The 19,462-nt window shown below is 38.3% G+C and overlaps 1 protein-coding gene across 1 annotated transcript; it reads left to right on the forward strand.

Annotated features, from left to right (window-relative positions):
- Positions 1–12,451: 12,451 nt before the first annotated feature.
- msx2a (muscle segment homeobox 2a) lies at positions 12,452–19,462 on the forward strand. The gene is made up of 2 exons (XM_026919620.3): positions 12,452–12,912; positions 14,079–19,462. Exons 1-2 carry the CDS (start codon positions 12,645–12,647, stop codon positions 14,513–14,515), a joined length of 705 nt encoding a protein of 234 aa, XP_026775421.3. The 5' UTR covers positions 12,452–12,644; the 3' UTR covers positions 14,516–19,462.

The following is a 19,462-nucleotide window of genomic DNA, read 5'->3' on the forward strand; positions in this document are numbered from 1 at the left end:
TAAGAGATTAAAACTTTATTTTAATTTTTTTAACTATGTTTAAGGAACTGAGTAGAGCTAAACAGCGTTTGTGTTGCATTGTAATGTATGTGTACCATGTGTACATACAAAACTTGGTGTCTACACAAGTCACAGCAGTGGCTGGACATTAAATGGTCTGTTTGATGATTGGGGTGTTTCCTACTGTTTTATGGTTCCATGTGGTTTACAGGATGAAGTCTTTAGATGTAGCTGTACTTTTATAAATAAAGTGTGGTTTTGGAGTTTTTGGAAGTTTTTCATGAAATGTTGAGATCACTTGTTTAAAAAATAAGTGTGGTTATTTTTTATAGTTTCTTTCACTAGAAGCACAGAAGTGTTTATATCTTTACAGTGATTATGCTTAAACCTGTTAAACCTGCTTACAGTTGTTGTCCAAAACTGTTATCTTGATTGCCTGATTTTTCAAAACATAGTAATTTAAACTATATGTATCTTTAATGATTGTCAAATTTTAATGAACAGTATGCAAATCTGCTCATACTTATTACAGCTCAACGATACCTCAACACATTACAACACATCAACATGTCAATGCAAAAGAAGTCCCAAGTTCAAAGCCACATCATGAATGTGTTTTTTTCCCCTATGTTTGGATAAAAAAAAATTCTGCCTACAAAGACAGCAAATTATTCAGAGGCAGAAAGGCATTGAGTCATGTCCAAAATAAATGTTTTCATAGACTATCATGCCTATAAATTGAAACAGATCTTATCTTGCTTAAAATGGAGAAGTATTAATCAAGTTGTCAAAGACTTTAAGATTGAGCAAATTCCACGGATAAATTGTGAATAACAATGCTTATGATTTTTGCAGCTTCTTTCCTAGGCGCTAGTATTTATTAGATGTGTCCTTCCTTCCCTCCTGTCTGTGTGGAGTTTCGAATGTTTTCCCCATGTCCGAGTGGGTTTTCTCCAGGTTCTCCAGTTTCCACCCACCTCCCGAAAACCTGCCAGTAAGTGGATTGGCTTCTAAATTGCCCCTAGGTGTGAATAAGTGTGTGACTATGTGTGCATGTGTCCTGTGATGGACTGGCATCCCACCCTCAGTGTATCCCTGTATTCAGGGGTGGCCTCATGCCCAGTGTTCCCAGGATAGGCTCCGGATACACCACTACCCTGGCCAGGAAAAAGTGGTTACTGAAAATGAAGAAATGAATGAAAACTCTTGTGTTTTTTTCTTTCATTTCTATCTTGTCATAGTTTTAAAATGTGAATTTTGTCCTTGAACCAAAGAGCACATTTCAGCTTTTGCTGTGCAATTTTAAAAAGCTTCTCTTGGTTGAATTAGATGCTCCTCCTCAGGTTAATGAAAATTGTTGTAGCAAAATTCAATAAAATGAGATTGGTTATGATGAATATGATGGTTATAAATTGTATGACGTGACTTATTGCCACTTCAGAGATGCCAGTAAAATTGATACATCACAGTAAATCATTACAGCAGGATATGTGACATTGAGTGCTTCTCAGTGGAGTGCTTGCTCACCTCAGTTTTATGGGGACTCTCAGTAATTTAGTAATTGAAAAACCTTGGAAAGCCCTTGAATTAAATTGAAATGGCATTGCTGTTCTGGAGATTAGCATTAGACCTTAATGTTGACCTGATTGACTGATGGCTTTCAAAGCACAAACAAAACTTGTGGTGAAGATGATCTGACATTGTTGGGTTGAAATCTAGAAATAGGAAAACCTACACCATATGACATTTTGACAATAACTATCTTTATCATTGCTGCTCTACTTGGTAAAGCTGAACCAGTCCACCCTGGTGCTGAATGGCACTACAGTATAAAGAGAAAACACAGTGCAGAGTAGTTTTCTGTTGCCACGCCACATTATTAAGGCCATGTACATTTTGCTTCAGACACCAGTGACGAATTAAGCTGTAATTATTTTTACCACTAGGCTCATTTAATGTCATATGTTGAAACGGGTAAAGCAAATAGAGCCCCACCCAGCCTTTAATTGCTGTAATATGCCACCTCTGCTCAATATAATCTCCATAATGGTGGGTAGAGAAACAGGAAAAACACAAACGGCAATTATCCCTCTAGGGATAAGCGGGTCAAATTGGGCCACACTGACTCAGTGTACACAGTTTCCAAGCACAAGCTTCCAACTAACTTCTTCCATTTCCTTATACACAGCAAGTTAATTTCTTTTTGATAGTTTATTTCTTTTGGGTGGAACACAAATGATGCAGAATAATTGATACTTAGACGGTTTGATCTCAGCTCTTACAAAAGCTCAGTGTGCTTGCTTTTTTTCCCCCTAATCCTACTACATTGTACATCATTTTACTGAAATCAAAAATGTCAGTAGATTGGGAACCGTTTCTTTTTGTAGCAATATTTTTGGTGTTGACCTTTTCATAGGGAATGATTTCTGCAATATATTGGTGCTGTATTAGTGAATATAGTGTGGCAGATGGCTTTGATGGCCATGACATCATTTACAGTAGACATCTCAATAGGGAAACCTATATATTCTGATTCGTTCTAATACGGACGTGGTGAAGATTCTTATAGAGAACTTCATTCTTGTTAAAAGTCCTCATTCACAACTCCATATATCTTACATTCTGTTGAGATACTAATTACCTCTTTTGAGCAACCAACAGTTTTAAAAAAATTTTGCTATTTGACAGACATAAGCTGATGTTTCATTGATTTGCTTGCTTTTGTAGATGTTGCGCAATCGAAGGGATCAAGCTTTCATGGAGTTATTATTGCACCTAGTGGGCATAAATGGCACAGCACAATTAATGGGGTTGCCAGATTGGGCTAGTTTAAAAATTCTCAGTGGCCAGTAATATCTTGTTTATAGCAAATGATCGCTATTATGATCGCTATTAAAGCTAATGAAGTGCAGACAGTGAGTCTATGATATACAGAACCATTTCTATTGTAAGATATGTTGCAAAGATTGAGAAAGGAAAAGGGGGATTATGGAGTGGATAATATCTGTGCACCATGGTGACCTTTTTTACCATCCAAAAGCTAGGAAAATTCTGTCTGGTTTTTCCATTGCTGAATTTTTGGGTTAGTTTTAGGTCTTCTGTGTAGATTTAGAGATGTGGTTGGGCTGAAAATTTTGTTGAAACGTGGCAACACGGGGTAATGATATTATCTCTTCTATGTTCCTCTTGCACATGGGAAAATTCACCTGCTGTATCAAACACAGCTGAACAAAGGTATGTCTAAAACCGCTCAAAAGATGAGATAGTAAACTGTATTCTGGATGACTATACACTCACCTTCCACTTTATTAGACTGGTGTGTGTATGAAATTCCCAGGAGATCAGCAGTTTAAGAAATACTCAAACCATCCCATCTGGTACCAACATCTATACCACGATCAAAGTCACAGAGATCACACTTTTTCTTCATTCTGATGTTTTATGTGAACACTAACTGAAGCTCTTGACCTGTACCTGCATGATATTTTGCATTGCGCCGCTGCCACATGATTGGCTGATTAGAAAACTGCGTGAATGTGCAGTTGTACAGGTGTTCCTGATAAAGTGGACAGTGCATGAATGTTGACTCTTAGCTGCATATTATGTGGTTACTCTAAAAATTCACTAGATAATAGCCGATAGTAGTGAAGAAGTGAAGTGTGATAGCCTCTCAATATAAATTTGTTTGAGGCTATGTTACTAAAGTCGTCCTACCCCATAAATCTATGGTCATTAGCTGCTGTAGTGTGGAGTGATACGTTTTAATGGCTCTCCTTACATCTTGGTGACTCACTCCTCCATTCGTTCTCTGTTCCAGGCTCCAGGAAAATGACTTGCTCTTAGTTTTTCTGTGGGCCACACACTGCTGAGTTTAGTGTTATAGCTGATTCAACTCATTACTAAGCCCTTCATTACCTGAATTGGGTGTGTTGGAGACTAAACAGTAAACTCAGTCCTGTGATTCGACTGCTTTCAACTCAAACCTGTGTTGTATGGAGCCATAATACAGACCTTGCACTCATTATGTGCAGTGGCGTGGCCACATGGGTGGTATAAGGTGTAAGATGTTGCCCTTAAAATAAGTTTTGCCACCCCAGCTTACCTCAGATCACATCACTGAGAGGTCACTACTCCTGTACATTTTGAGCAGAATTTATTAATCTTTTTGTAGCTCATGTTTATTTAAATCATCATTGTAGTCGTAAGTATTTTGACCTAATCCCTTCAGTGTTCAGAACTACAGAGCCACTATGAGATTAATACAGTTAGATCATTATGCCAATCATTTTGCCCCAAGGAACATATCAGATATTCTGCTTGTCCTGTACATAATTACACTTGTCCCCTTAGAGGTAACTACAAAATCACTGCAAATCAAGTTATTCTGACTGATCCTCTTTATCCTAAACATTTCTATCCTAACGGGTGGGGTCTCTTCCAGAATGAACCCGCCCCATCCACACATGTAATGATGTAAATTATATCTTATGACCTTCACAGTCAACAGATAATTACCTGGTTGAACACTTATGAGAAATTTTGGATTGACATCTTAGACAGCATTCTCCACCACCATCATCAAACACCAACTGAGGGAATATCTTTTGGAAGAACCTTGTATCAGTCCAGTACAGAAAAGGTTGTACAGTGAGGGGAAATAAGTATTCAACCACTTTTGTTTTTGCTGTTTACTATGTTTCCACCTCATATTTCCAATGTATGCACGTAATGTCTTTAGACTTACACTATATTGCCAAAAGTTTTGAGACATCTGCCTTTACGTGCACATGAACTTTAATGACATCCCATTCTTAATCCGTAGGGTTTAATATGGAGTTGGACCCACCCCTTGCAGCTATAACAGCTTCAACTCTTCTGGGAAGGCTTTCCACAAGGTTTAGGAGTGTGTTTATGGTAATTTTTGACCATTCTTCTAGAAGTGCATTTGTCAGGTCAGGCACTGATGTTGGATGAGAAGGCCTGGTTTGCAGTCTCCGCTCTAATTCATCCCAAAGGTATTCTGTCGGGTTGAGGTCAGGACTCTGTGCAGGCCAGTCAAGTTCCTCCACACCAAACTTGCTCATCCATGTCTTTATGGACCTTGCTTTGTGCACTGGTTCGCAGTCATGTTGGAACAGGAAGGGGCCATCCCCGACCCATTCTTTCCCAAATGTTTGTAGAAGCAGTCTGCATGCCTAGGTGCTTGATTTTATACACCTGTGGCCATGGAAGTGATTGGAACACCTGAATTCAATGATTTGGAGGGGTGTCCCAAAACTTTGGCAATATAGTGTATAAATACAAACAAAAAATGTATGTATTCATGAGCATAAACAAAAAAAAAAATTGATAGTGATACTTTGTTGCAAAGCTGTTGTTGGTTATTACAGCCACGAGATGTCTACAGTAAGAAGTAATTAGTCTTTTGCAGCATTGTGGTTCAATTTTGTCCCATTCCTCTTGGCAAATGATCTTCAGTTGCCCAAGGCTACAAGGGTCCCTCTGATGGACTCGTATCAAAATCCTCCCTAAATTTTCAAAGGAATTCAAGTCAGGAGATTGGCTAGGCCTTGCAAGGCCTTCTTCAGTTAATATGGCTGTATGTTTAGGGTCATTGTTTTGCTCAATCATCCATCTTCTCCACAGATTCAGTTTCTTGGCCGATAAGAGTAAATTCTCTAATATGTCCTGGTACATCTCTTCATTCATGTTTCCTTCATGGGATATGTAATGCCTCACAATGACATGATGCTCCTACTTCCATACTTCACTGTGGGTATGATGTTCTTGGATCAGAAGCACAACCCTTTTTTCTCCAAACATGACTTGCCGAATTATTGCCAAAGAATTCAGGGTTTTTTTGTTTGTTTGTTTTGTTTTGTCTTGTTTCATCTAACCGGAGTATATCTTTCCAAAAGATTTGTTCTGATTTTTTGATTTCTAATTGCTTTTTTGTGTATCTCTGTGCTGCTTTTTAGTAGTGGAGTTTTCAGAAATCTTGTGTGGTGCACCTGTCTGGAGATGATTAATATAATTAATAATTGATATTTATTCACCTATTAATTTTGTTTTTTTTTTTAAATGTATCTTTATGCTTATGAATACACACTTTTTTGTTCTTACTTATAGTTGCAAAGTAAAAAGATGTATATAAATTTGAAATGGATATACAGGTATGCACAGGAACTATATTAAATAACAAAAACAAAAGTGTCAGTATGCTAATTCCCTTCACTGTCATCCAGTCATGCTAATTAATCCAACTATTAAAAGCCAATGTGTGTAATGCAGCAGGTGGTGGCTTTAGAAGTATACTATAGTAAACTTTTATTTTGCAGAAGTCAGCAGTGGGTAGTGTTTTTTCTTTCCCCCTGAATGAGAGAAGAAAAAAAGCTTGTTGACCTCTAGCCTACTGATCCTACTTGTTGAATAAAAAAGTATAGTACAGACACACAACATTCTTGTCACCGGCGTGCAGGAGAGTGATTTGTCCACCCCTGGCTGCTTATGATAGACATGTTTATGAGTTTAGAACTTCTTGAAGGTTTGAAAAGCATGCTGGACAGATCATTTGCTCTAATTGTTATAAAATTTTAGGCAATTACCAGCATATGAAAGTACATCAGCTCATGCATCAGCTCATGCACCATATAAAATTTCTACATATATCCAACATAAGCTGACACTTATTTGCAAGAACAAATGTGCTAGCAGGCTTGAGGTTTATAGAATATGACGTTCGACCTGTCTGACAGCATAGTGATTAATCACTAGTTGATGGCCTGTAAATTAAGATGGTGACATGTACCTGATAATTAGCCTGTCGTTCAACTCGTTCTAAAAAATGCCTCTCTGTTTAACCCTGGGGCGCAGGTATAATTGCATATCGCCTAGAGGAGCGTGAGGTGAGCACTATGGAGGGCAGGAGTGAGCTTCGGCGCCATGTGTTATGTAAGTGCTGATGAGAATGTGATAAGACCTGGAGCTGCATCCACACAGCCGAGAGGCAGCCAGGCCATCTGTGTGACGAACATTAGTGCTGATTTGACGTCTGAGAGTTTTAGTGCTTCTGACACCCATGCATAGTTGACTGTGCATAGTTCTCTGTGCAAACTGAATTGTCAGTGGTGTTTGAACTGGCCTGGTCTGTTGTTCTGTCGGGTTTTGTTTTTTTCTGCTGTGATAAGAATAAAGGCAAAGGCAGCACTGTTTGGAGTAAAATGTTCCTGTGGTGCAATCCAGCCCTAAAAGTGGAGCTGTCTGCTGCTCTGTCTCCTGGGGCTTGAACTGTTCGTAATGGTCTGCTTACATTTCACTGTAGCCTGACGAACAGAAATTGGCTGTTTTAGGGCATCAAGCAGCATGACTGTTAAGAGCTCTAAACCTCAAAGTGACTTTTTATTTCACATTTTGAGTAATACTTTAAAAATAAGTTAAGATACACTGTTTAGTGTTGTGTCTTGCTTAAACAACTTTAAACCCACCCATTGTTTTGTACTGACTTTGTTTTTAAGCTGTTAACGTTTTACAATGTTAGTGTGTATGAGAAAGCTTCAGACACATTACACATGGTTCCCACACTAATTTAGAGTGGTAAGGGTGTGGAACTGATTGATTCTTAAATGCTTTCATCAATCAAAACTGTTTAGGTCACATTTGTGGCTACACACATTCAGGCCAGATTTCATAACATTGGTGTTTAAGGAAACTACTTGATGCAAAAAGAGGACAAGAAATAAAGTGTTGACCATGAAGATGAAGATAATTCTTAAGAGTCAGCTTTGCATATATGTTACTAAAACCAGTTGTGAAGTGATTGTCAGAACATAAAGCATGTTTAAGTAAACACGAAGGGCCAAATGGTTTACGCTGCGCTCCATTTCCTCAGAGCATTCTGTAAACACAGTAATCACTTTGATATACTTAGCGATGTGCTTTCATTGTCACATCTTTGAACTGAAATAGGAGTTTGATTTTGTTTACTGTTTCAGGCGTCCTTTTGGTTTTTGCCTCTTTGTAGCAGACCATCCCAAGATGTGACATTTATAGCAAGAGGAACAACTCCTATGTTTAAAAAATCATCATAACATTATAACGAAAGGCCTACAGAAGGGACTGTCATTACAGAATCATAAGACAGATGATATGAGTATTATTTTACGATCATTAATTTTTGCTAACTGTTTCTCTGCTGTGGAAGTTACACAGAGGAAAAGGTAAGTGTACATGTGTAACCCTAGGTTCACACTAGCAAGCAACAGGTGACCCACCATTCATTTTCAATGAATGTGTGCAACACGGAGCCACAATTTCAGCAACAAGAAACAAAGGGACAATTGAATTGAGATTTTCTTAATTTCCTGCAAATTTGGTATGATGCAGTAAAGTGAAAAATCCAAATTATTGACCAATGGCACACATGGTCAGCTGCAGTTAGTCCCATTTACTGTTTGATGCATAAAAATGGAAGAAAAGTTTGTTATTGTGGTTTCATCTTATCCTGATATATATATATATATATATATACATATATATATATATATATATATATATATATATATATATATATATATATATAGACCTGTCATTAAATGTGTATAGAGATATTCGAAGAAAAAAAGCTTGGAAGTAGCAGAGATTGTTGGTACCACCTGTGCGTATATGTAGCATGTAAAGCTAGCTTCAACAATACTAGTACAAAGCCTAATGTGTAACATATAAATCAAACACCCAATTTTATTTTGTGTAGAACTGTAGGTGCTACATATAGCCATAGGCTATTACCATTTACGATCAGAACTAAAAAAAACTACACACCCACAAGAGACTTGTTGCTTGCTAGGGTTAACTTAGGGTAAGGAGGGCTTGTGGCATGTGTGCATGCTGTTTCCATGTTGCATGTGTAGTGTATATGACTATTATATATGACTATAATACAGTACTAAAATGTTATCAGAGGATGTTTATGTAAATTTTTCTGTTGTGTCCAATCACACGCATTTATGTAAATGATTTAGCGGAAGGCAATTCATAGAGAAAGGGTAGCAGCCTTTTACAGATTTTTTTTTATTATTATTTCCTTTACCCTCTCTGGTCTAATTAGTGAAGTGATGACAAAATGTGACAGATGACAGCAAAGTATGCATTTATTGTCCAAGTTCAAAACAGATGTCATCTATTCAGAGTCTGTGACACTAGTCAAAAGTGGTACTATGAAGTGCTAATGCAAAACAAAACATAACCACTTCGTAATGTCTTATTTATAGCTATGAAATCACTAATAGTGAAGCAGTAAAAGATAAATGTTGTTGCCATTCCGTCATGTTAGTTGCTTATTCAGTCCTTTGTAAGTGAGGATGCTGCTGGACCTTTGTGAATTTTAGTTGAATACCTCTTAAAGATATACAGGTACACTTTTAAGGTAAAAACTCATGGAAAGCTTCTTCACTGATGATAGAAGTCCTTAGACGTGGTCAGATTACATTCTATATGTTATGCTTTGCTCTTTTCTTATATTTGTTATTTAGATTTTTATTTACTCATGGAGGCAAAGTAAGCTAAGATGTCCAATTATTATTTGCCAAGAACATCATACCTGGTCATGTATCAAAATAGAGACAGGATGTTAAAATGGTTTTCGAAAATGTTATGGTCTAGAATACTGTTTTTTTGAGGTCTAGAACATTTTCCATAAACTACAGGCTTCAGCCCATAAGCATTTTCACACACCTCTGTCAGAGTAGTTTGTTTATCATACTTTGTTAAAAGCTGTCAGAAATGAACCGCCCTCTCTTATTCATTATTTCATAAGGTTCTTTGTGCTTTCAACTTTGAATTTGTGGTTAGTACTCCATGAGGTGTGTTAATATTGTAAGTAATTACCTGGCAGAACTAAATACAAAGTGTTCTCCCTTCAGCCGCTAATGAGTGTTATGCTCCTGGATATGCTCTTCTACTGTAATAGAATTTCCTGCTAATTATGTCTTCTCTTTCTTCTCATTAAGTAACCTTAATGACTCCAAATTAGCCACAGAGAAACAAGTTCACTCTGATTTTTAAACTCACCAGTGCTCCTTAATCACTGTTTCTGTGAAGGGGACTCATGAAAAGATGAAAAGGCAGGTTCTTAATTGATTTACAGGCATTTACACCAACAAGTCAAGCTGTGAACACAGCGATTCATAAACCTTAATGAACCCATAAGCCCATGAGGCCTTCGCCACGGCATTAAACCTGTCACAATTACAGAGCAGCGTTCCCCTTCAGGGCTGTAATAAGAATGCAGGAGCCCAGACTCAGTGGAGGCACTTAACTATTACTCTTGACTTGTACCGTTGCATTCCCAGAGTGAATCAAATAATTACCACAGTGCACTTTATAGAGGAAAGGCTCTCTCTTTTTTTTTTTTTTTTTGAAGTACAGTTTGTCACTGACGCATTGTAAATCTTGTTATCTGACCCATCTGGCTGTGGGTGTCCGTGAAAAGCTGGATGCATTTAAGTTAAAATCATATTTGTAATAAATGGCAATGTTAGTTCCATTTGTCAAAGTTATGCTCCACACCTGGACTACAAAATCAGTCTAATTTCAGCAAGACAAACACACACTTAGTTTCAGTTTCTTCTGATCATGCATTGTTACAAATACAGCCCTATGTACAGTTTGAAGGTCAGGTGACCTCCAAGCAGAGCAAAATTCATAGCTTTTAAAATGACAGTCTCAGACTAATCAGCGTGGGCGCCATACACCTCAGGAAGGTAGCAATTTTGTGTCATTACCGTTAAATCCCGGTTAAAAGAACCGGATTCCAAAGGCCTAATTACAAGGTGTTAATAATAACAATGTAATGACAGTCATTTTCAGGCTAGCCCAATCCCAGTGCCTTTCACAGCCTGCTAAGAGAAGCGCACGAGGGGAATTACCTTTATCAATCATCTTTCCTGTGCCTGAATTATTAGTCAAGCTGTGATACAAAAGTTCAAAGAGAATCAGATTTTGCTTTTGGACATGTTTAACCTTATCAAGCAAGTGTGTATGTTTTTTTTTTTTTCAAATATAGATCAGGATATTCTTTAAACTACAGATCAGAGGCAATGGATAATGATTTGTGTATTTCAGTCTGTATTTTCATGCTTTATAAACAGTGGTGACAAAACAATGTAGAAACATTTTGAGTGATTACATAATGTTTTAACAGGGATGCACTGATCTGCTATTCAGTATAGGGATTGATGATAATCCTGGCCTGAATTTGTATTGATTGGTATTTGACATATTTTCTGGTCTGATTCACATGCTGTAGATTATACCTTGAATGCGTGTGTTACTGACTGACACAATACACATTGGGTTAAACACTTCACATGTTGGTTTTCACACAGTTATAATTGTTATTTTTTAATGTTTTAATTTTATTAATGCTATACAGTTGTCGTTATTTTCACATTTGTTTTTCACATGCTTCAGTTATTTTCACACAATCATGTGAAATTTATGTGAATTTTTCTGTAACGGCTAGCATCCAGAAACCTTAAATTATTCTTCATGAAGCAACTGTTGTTATTTATTAAGCGACATACTATCATACTTAGAGCTTTAATCTAAAAGGTCCCATTTTGTACCTTAAATGTTTTGTAAAGGTACACTATATGCATATTTCCAGATGAAAGGTACAAAACATGAGAGTACCATGTCAGCAACAAGGAAAGGCACAGTTTAGCATGCATTCTTCTGTAAGTGTACCCTACTAAATTTTAAAACAGCACAGCGCTATAGGTTACTGTAGGTGATGTACTGTTTCGATATAATATTAAAGGCACACTGTGCACCTTTCCAGGTAAAAAGATACACTCTGTACTGTAGGTACAAAAGTTTGAATTTTGATGATACCACCTCAGCAACAGGGAATGTTGCTGAGAGTGATTGTATGCGATCTGGGATTTCATGCATAGTAGGACGTCTTCCACTATGCACCCTAAGAAAAAATACAGAAATTACTAAACTGTACCTTTCCTTGTCAGTGAGGTGGTACTCTGAAGGGTACATCTTTTGTACTTTTAATGGTTGTTTTAATATAGTAATGTTAATGATTAAATGTTTAATTTTACCTTAAGCTCTTTTGTATCTTAGCTTGTAGAGTAATATTTTAAAGGTGGACTATATGCAACTTTCCAGGTAAAAGATACACACTAAATGGAAAAAGGGTGTAAGGGTAAAACCTTGAGGGTAAAATCTCGGTGACCAGGAATGGTACCGTTTAATACCCTTATGTTTCTGACAGTGTGTAGTGTGATGGTATATACTGTATGCTGTGAAACGAACTGAACGGGAACCGTTATTGAAAGCCAAGACCAGCGCGTGCTCTATCTCCTCACGTTAATCAGGTATAATGGGCTAAATAAATGCTCTTAAAACGAGCCAATGGCACGCACACACTTCCCTCAATAACTTTTTTTTTCTTGGCTGGGCGGTGACGGTGACTGCCTCCAACTTTGCTCCGGGATGCTCTTCAAACGCTGAGAACTTTGAGCGGAGTGGAGGAGAACCTGGCAGTCACGGAAGCACTGAGGTTTATTATTAACATTTTTATTTATTTTATTTTTTTAGTTGTTTGAGGCGCGCGCTTGTTTTTCCGAGGTCGACGCATGAGGCAAGGTATGAGCACGGAGCTCCGCGAAGACGCCGCGTGCTCGGCTCAGCGCGCTCCGAGCCTGCCGTTCAGCGTGGACGCGCTCATGGCTCGCGCAGGAAGCAGGGCTCCCGCCGAAACGCCTCGCTACGGCACCGGGCGCTCGACGCTCCTCTACGGGCCGCCTGCGCCAGACGACTGCGTCCCGTCGTCGCCCGTCAAGTCGGAAGCGTCGGATCGCGACGAGGCGGCCTGGTCCAAGTCGGCGTGCTCACCACAGCCACGTAGGTTTACGCAAAACATCTTCACAACGCAGGATTTTCCCCACAAGAGCTCAATACAACAGCTTAAAACGTGTAATATAATACGTAATGTTTATTATGACAACAACAAATGCTATATTTCCTTGTCTCTTAGGCACACTTTTCTACCTTTAATATGTAGGTACCTTTCACCTGGAAACGTCGATATGATTTAAGTAGCTAGATAAATAGTTTTTAAAGGAAAAATGTAAAGGGACAAAGGTAAAGGTGTACGCTTGAGCACAAGGTATAGTTTAGTACCCTTTTTTTCAGAATGTGTAGTGTTGAGGTTACTCCTACTGCTCTGAATGAAGATGCAGTCTGTCTTCTTTAAGTGGAGCTGGGCAACAATACAAACTGTACAGCTAACTACATGCAGTAGGTTTTTTTTTTTTTTTTTTTTTTTTGCTTGTATAACACATTTCTTAAAATATTTATTCCCATTCACCAGGCTGGCAGCTAAATGCGTACATATCTACTGTACATACAGAAGCTTACCACAGGGGTTCTCAAACTTCCTTCAGCTAGGCATTATGAACACAATTCATCTAATCAAATATTGCATAAATTAGACAATGTGTACTGTACAATCATATTTATTTGTAGGACTCATTAGAGCTTTATACATTGATTTTCCACCCTCAGAACCGACACCATGTACATCATGTTAACATATTGAAAAGATTTATATCATGCTAATGCCACTTTAAGTATCAAGTTGATATAATTCATACTACTTTTTTAGTTACTGATCTTTATCTATATGTTTTAAAAGAGCAACTTTTTAAGAAACATATTAGTGACATCATTTAATTTAAAACTATTAAATTCAAGTGACCAGAAAAACAAGCTTTTAACTATAATGACTAAATAATAAACTTTATTATTTATTTATTATGAAAATTTTGATTTATTAAGCTACAAGAACAAACTTACGAACCCCAGGCAATATGTCATGGACCCCTGGTTCGAGAACCATTGGAATTAAAAATAAAGCTTGGCATATAAAGTATAAAGGAGCACATAAATGAGAATTTGCTGTGGAATTTATCTTGTGCCCATGAGGTATATTAAATGAAAAAAATGCAATTGTTTTCTGCAGTTTTTTTGAGAACATATTGTAGTTTGCGACTTCTCCCATGTTACAGGACACTTGGGTCCGAACTCATGTTCTCTCAGAAAGCACAAGACGAATCGTAAGCCTCGCACTCCATTCACGACGGCTCAGCTCCTGGCACTAGAGCGCAAGTTCCGTCAGAAGCAGTACCTCTCCATTGCTGAGCGTGCCGAGTTCTCCAGCTCTCTCTGCCTGACTGAAACACAAGTAAAGATCTGGTTCCAGAACAGACGGGCCAAAGCCAAGCGACTGCAGGAAGCCGAGATGGAGAAGCTCAAAATGGCGGCCAAGCCCTCGGTGCAATCGGGCCTCTCTTTCCCGTTTCCTCTCAGCAGTCAGCCACAGGGAGCAGCAGCGCTCCTCTATGGACAATCAGGACACTTTCCTTTCCGCAGATACATGCTCCCTATGCCTCCACTTGGGATTTACTCCACGCCTTTGGCCTATAGTATGTATCATTTGTCCTGAAAGGCAGTATGGATTTTTTTTTCATCCAAACTGAAGACTGTTTGTTGGTGACTAAACATCTTTGCCCAGTGGGCTGATATGTAATCTACAAAGTGTGTCAAGTGGCCAAAACAACAAAAAAGGCTAAAAGTCTGTGTGTAATTTTTGACATAGTAGTAGCTTTCTAAAAGTTTTGAAACAGATGTCAAGATCCCCACAAAAACAAAGCAAAAATAAAAATAAAAAATCCTTACAGGCCACAGCTTGGGGAGGCTGTGTCTAAATGCACCTTATAAAGACTATGCAGGTTCAGATGCTGGATATACTGAACTACTTAACTGAACTTGGTAGGTTGAAGACTAAAATTTAACAATGTCATTTTTATGTTTTAGGGTCAATTCAAAAGTGTGAAAGAAACCTGGCCTCTTCGTATCAGACATACAGAACTGTCGCGTAGGAAATCAGTATTTTATAGAGGACAAATTTCAAATCAAAACAATCATCAAGTGCTATTTTGTACTTTCTTCTCAGTCAGAGGAAATGCTGACTTAAATTTACAAAACCAAATGTTGATTACACAAGCTCTATATAGCCTTTCATGACTTTGTGTAGTGGTCACATAATTATATTTATATGAGGAACAAATGTACCATAATATGTTTTTATAATAATGTTGTTGCTTTTCATTAAATGTAACTTTCAGATGAAACTTGGTGTGGTAACATGGATTAGTAGATGATGACACAAGCTAATACAGGCCAATATAAGGGAAAAGATAGGGACGAAAAAAAAATACTAACCTAACACCTTTATGGAAAACTGCATTGTAATTACAAATTATTTGATTGGGGTTGATGATGCAGTATTTGAGAATGTGAGATAAGCTCGACCCCAAAGGCTGCAGGGTTGCTAATGCTTTTTAAATTGAGCTGCTGAAAAGAGGCTTTTAGGCATTCATGCTCATAATCTTTTGAAATGTTGAGGTTGATCTGTATGGCTCTCTTTTTTCGTCCTGGTGGTCTTGGGAAAAGTTAATTAAATGGTGTCATTACATGACGCACTGAAACACTGAGGCTCTCCCAAAGCTATTCAAGCTGGTTAAACTCCCTCTGTGTATAAGCACAGGAATGTGGCTCCCTTTTGAGTTTGACACGTTTAACTTTTCCATCTATTGTCAACACTATAGCACCAATTTACTGTCTACACCCTGTCCTACACCCTGGCTGTTATTAAGTGCAAAGTAAAACTAATAGTATAATAGCAGCTTTGTATTCAAATTAGTCAAGGCTGTACCAGGGCATGTAGGCAAATTTCAAGAGGTATTTAGGTTCAGTTGTTATGTTTTTGCATGTATTTTGGGAGTGCCCTCTTAATTCCTGGCAGTAGGGGTGTGATAATATATTTCTAAGCAACTTGTAATTGTCGTGTTTTTGAACACCCTGTATTAACGTTTTTTGGTTAAAGCTAAAGAAATAAGTTCAAGTTAAATACCCTAAAATTAGAAAATCCCTAAGATGAATAGAGAAATGTTTAGGGTCCCTGGAGGAGGAGTAGTAGCTCACCGCCATAGCCTGGGTTCGATTCCCGGCCAGGGAACCAACCCCGCACACGACAGCGCACTCCCAGTGCTGGTCCCAAGCCTGGATAAAATTGGGCAGGGTTGCGTCAGGAAGGGCATCCGGCGTAAAAACTGTGCCAAATAAAAAATGGGGACCAATGATCTGCTGTGGCGACCCCTAACAGGAGCAACCGAAAGAATAACAACAACAAACAGAGAAATGTTTGTGACTTTATATATATTATTTATGTCACTCTAATTAGGCACTTTGTAACATACAACTATTCTAGCCTTATAGTAACTTACAGTCTTACAGTAACTGCTTGACCAAACAAGTGCCTTCAATAAAGCATGCTTTTAGAATCCCATTACAGTCTGAGAGTGGACTGTAAGTACAAAGATTTGGGTATTTGATGGAACACTTGTTTTCTTTTCCTGTTTTAACTGCTAATCCTAGGTAAACTGTAATTATATGTGGAAAAAAATGACCATGATAGTGTGTAAATGTGTACAAGTTAAGCTGTAAATTTTATAGATGTCTAACACCTTTGCCATTCATCACAGTGCTTGCCTTGTTCAGTCTCTTAACATTTACTGTGACTGTCACTTCTTTAAACTATAAGCAGAAAGCTTGTACATGGTGCATCACTGCTCCTTTAGTAAATGTCTGGGGTCCCTTAAAAAAAAAACCTTTGTCTTAACACAAAGCACTTCCAGTAATCAAGCTTGCTTTCCACAGCTTTTGACATTCTGGACTGTCAGAATGGGAAAATATGTCTTATTTCTACTCCATCATGCATTTAGGGTCCTAAAGAAAAGCTTGTTCACTTTCACTAACCACTTTATCCTGGCTATGGATGTGGTGGATCCAGAACCTATTCGGGATCACCGAACATGAGGCAGGAATACTCCCTGGATGGGATACCAGTCATACACTCATTCACACCTAGGGATGATTAATCATAGCCGTTCCTGCTACCAGAATGTATGTGAGAGGAAACCAGATAAGCCATAGGAAACCCTCATGCATAGGGGGAGAAGATGCTCAGAAACTCCACTCAGACAGCTCAGGATCAAACCAGGTACCCTGGAGCTGTGAGGCAGCAACACTACGCATTGAGCAACCATGCCATCCCCTAAGGCACAGCATCCCAGCCCTGTTCCTGGAGTACTCCCTGTCCTGCACATTTTAGTTTTTTAGCTGCTCCCAGCACATCTGATTCATCTGATCAGCTAATTAACAGCCTTTCCTGAGTTGAAGTGGGTGTGTTAAAGCAGGGAAAATGCTAAAATGTGCAGAACAGGGGGTACTCCAGGACCAGGGTTGGGAACCGGTGCCTTAAGGAAAGCTCTAGTCTACAAAGTGAACACTGGTGCTTGTTCTTCGCAGGTCCTTGGCTCTAAACTCTTATATCTTCTCTCTGCCAAAGCTTTCCAGATCTGGGATTTGACTTATCAGCCTTATGATCTTAAATGCTGTGCTCCATGTCAACCAGACCCTTACTTAATTGTGCTTGACCTCCAATTTTAGTTTAACCGCTGTGAAATCATGTGTATGTACTGTGCTCAGTGATAAGGACCAGAACACATTTTGAGATTGGCCTTCACTCTCTCACTTAACTGTGGGATTTACTGGCTCTATCTGACTGCCTCTCTGTCCTGTGGAGCCATGTTACAATTACGAGCGATTTCACAGTCCATTTCCTTCCCTTTGTTTTGAAAACAATCTCTGGCATTAGTTTGATAGCAGAATGTTTTCGAGGTGCAAAATTGCCTTTCGGCTCCAGAGATTAGGTTCACTCCTTTGGGTTGAAAATCCACGATTTCTGTGCCAAGTTTGCTTGACTGCTCACTCTACTTAGTGCTAAGCTTTGAAATGGTTCAAACCTGGGAGGTCCACAAAGGTGGCAAGATACTTTATGCTAATCCAGATATAGGCCTTTAATGCGCACAAATTACAGATGATTTCAGGCTTGTGAGCCTATTTATGGTTAAACTAGTCTGAGTTTGTGTTCAAAAGGCAAAGTTTCCAAGCATCAAAAGAATAAAAACCAGCTATTAGTAAATAGGCATGCTTCCTGTGATGCTAAATAAATTTTTCCCAAATACCTAAGTTCAGTTTGGTATATTAACAGCAGTTTCCTATTTGTTTTTTTTATTTCTTCAGAATTTCCTAAATATACAAATGGGTGGCAAATTAAAGAAGCATAAAAGTGTGTTAGGAAGGTGTTGGGCCACCAGAAGAGCTTCAGTGCACCTTGATATTGATTCTGCAAGTCTCTGCAGTTCTTCCAAAACATATTCCCTCAGTTGGTGTTTTGATGATGGTTGTGAGGAGCACTTGTCTAAAATCTCCCATAGGTGTTAAACTGGGCTGAGTTGGGCTGGTGACAATGAAGTGTCCTTACGGGATAAAGGTGATCAGTCAGAAGAACTTTGTAATGATTTGTATTGAGGGGAAAACTGAATGCAAATCATGCCAGCAAAATAAATACTGCTCACAGCATAATTGAGTCATCGGTTTCATTTATCACGTGTACATTTTTGGCCATATAGTCAAGAGCGCCATCTACAGCAGCCTGCATTTACAATCCACAGCCTAGATCAGGTGCTCAGATATGCCTTTATAGTGCTGTTTTCATGATGGTCTATGTATACACACATTCTTATAAATGTACCTTTTTTTTTCAAATGTAGTGTATATTATAATCTTACAAATTTGCTTAGGAACACCAATGAGAGGAATTTCAGTCAGGTGGTTGATAAATGCGGGCTGCTCTAGGTGGTGCTCTTGGTTAAGTCTTGTTCCAATGCAGTGTGTGTGAAAGGATGTAAGTGAATCTGTAAAACCCCATAACAGACATAGCATGTCTGTAGGTGATACAATAGAGTTTGGTGAATTCCCTCCAGAAACTATTTTTTTCTTCATGTTTATGAACCAGCTCAACAGTTACAGTAATTTTCTACTTTTGTGAGCTTTCACATTTCCATGTGTCCATACTGAATGTGTTTTGAAGATGTTGTTAACCTTTATTACGTTATCTGATATTATGTGTGTTTTCACAACCTGCATGTGCTTATATGACCATTTTTGCCTGTTTTCCTGTAGGATGGTGTCTGCCTTATTGGTGTGTGTGTGTGTGTGTGTGTGTGTATAAATATATAACTGTTAACACCCTGATTATTTTCCACAATTCTCATGGTATGTTATTCACCTTATACCACAGTAATTTGTCAGCAATTACAATTCTTTTAATTATATTCTTTTATAGTTACATTGACCCGTTATCACTTACATATAGCAGCAATGACAAAGCCCTGACATATAAGTTGAATACATATAACAATATAGCATGTTTATTTAGTTGTTTATTGCGGTAGTAACCTGAATAAAAAATTAACACACTGCC

Source organism: Pangasianodon hypophthalmus, chromosome 9 (genome assembly GCF_027358585.1).
Source record: "Pangasianodon hypophthalmus isolate fPanHyp1 chromosome 9, fPanHyp1.pri, whole genome shotgun sequence".
Taxonomy (NCBI): Eukaryota; Metazoa; Chordata; class Actinopteri; order Siluriformes; family Pangasiidae; genus Pangasianodon; species Pangasianodon hypophthalmus.

What these genes read in the sequence shown, in the direction of transcription:
- msx2a (XM_026919620.3), top strand. Translation starts at nt 12,645, where the DNA reads ATGAGGCAAGGTATGAGCACGGAGCTCCGCGAAGACGCCGCGTGCTCG. An exon ending in GGCGTGCTCACCACAGCCAC is followed by an intron (nt 12,913 to 14,078) that starts GTAGGTTTACGC and finishes CCCATGTTACAG; the next exon opens with GACACTTGGGTCCGAACTCA.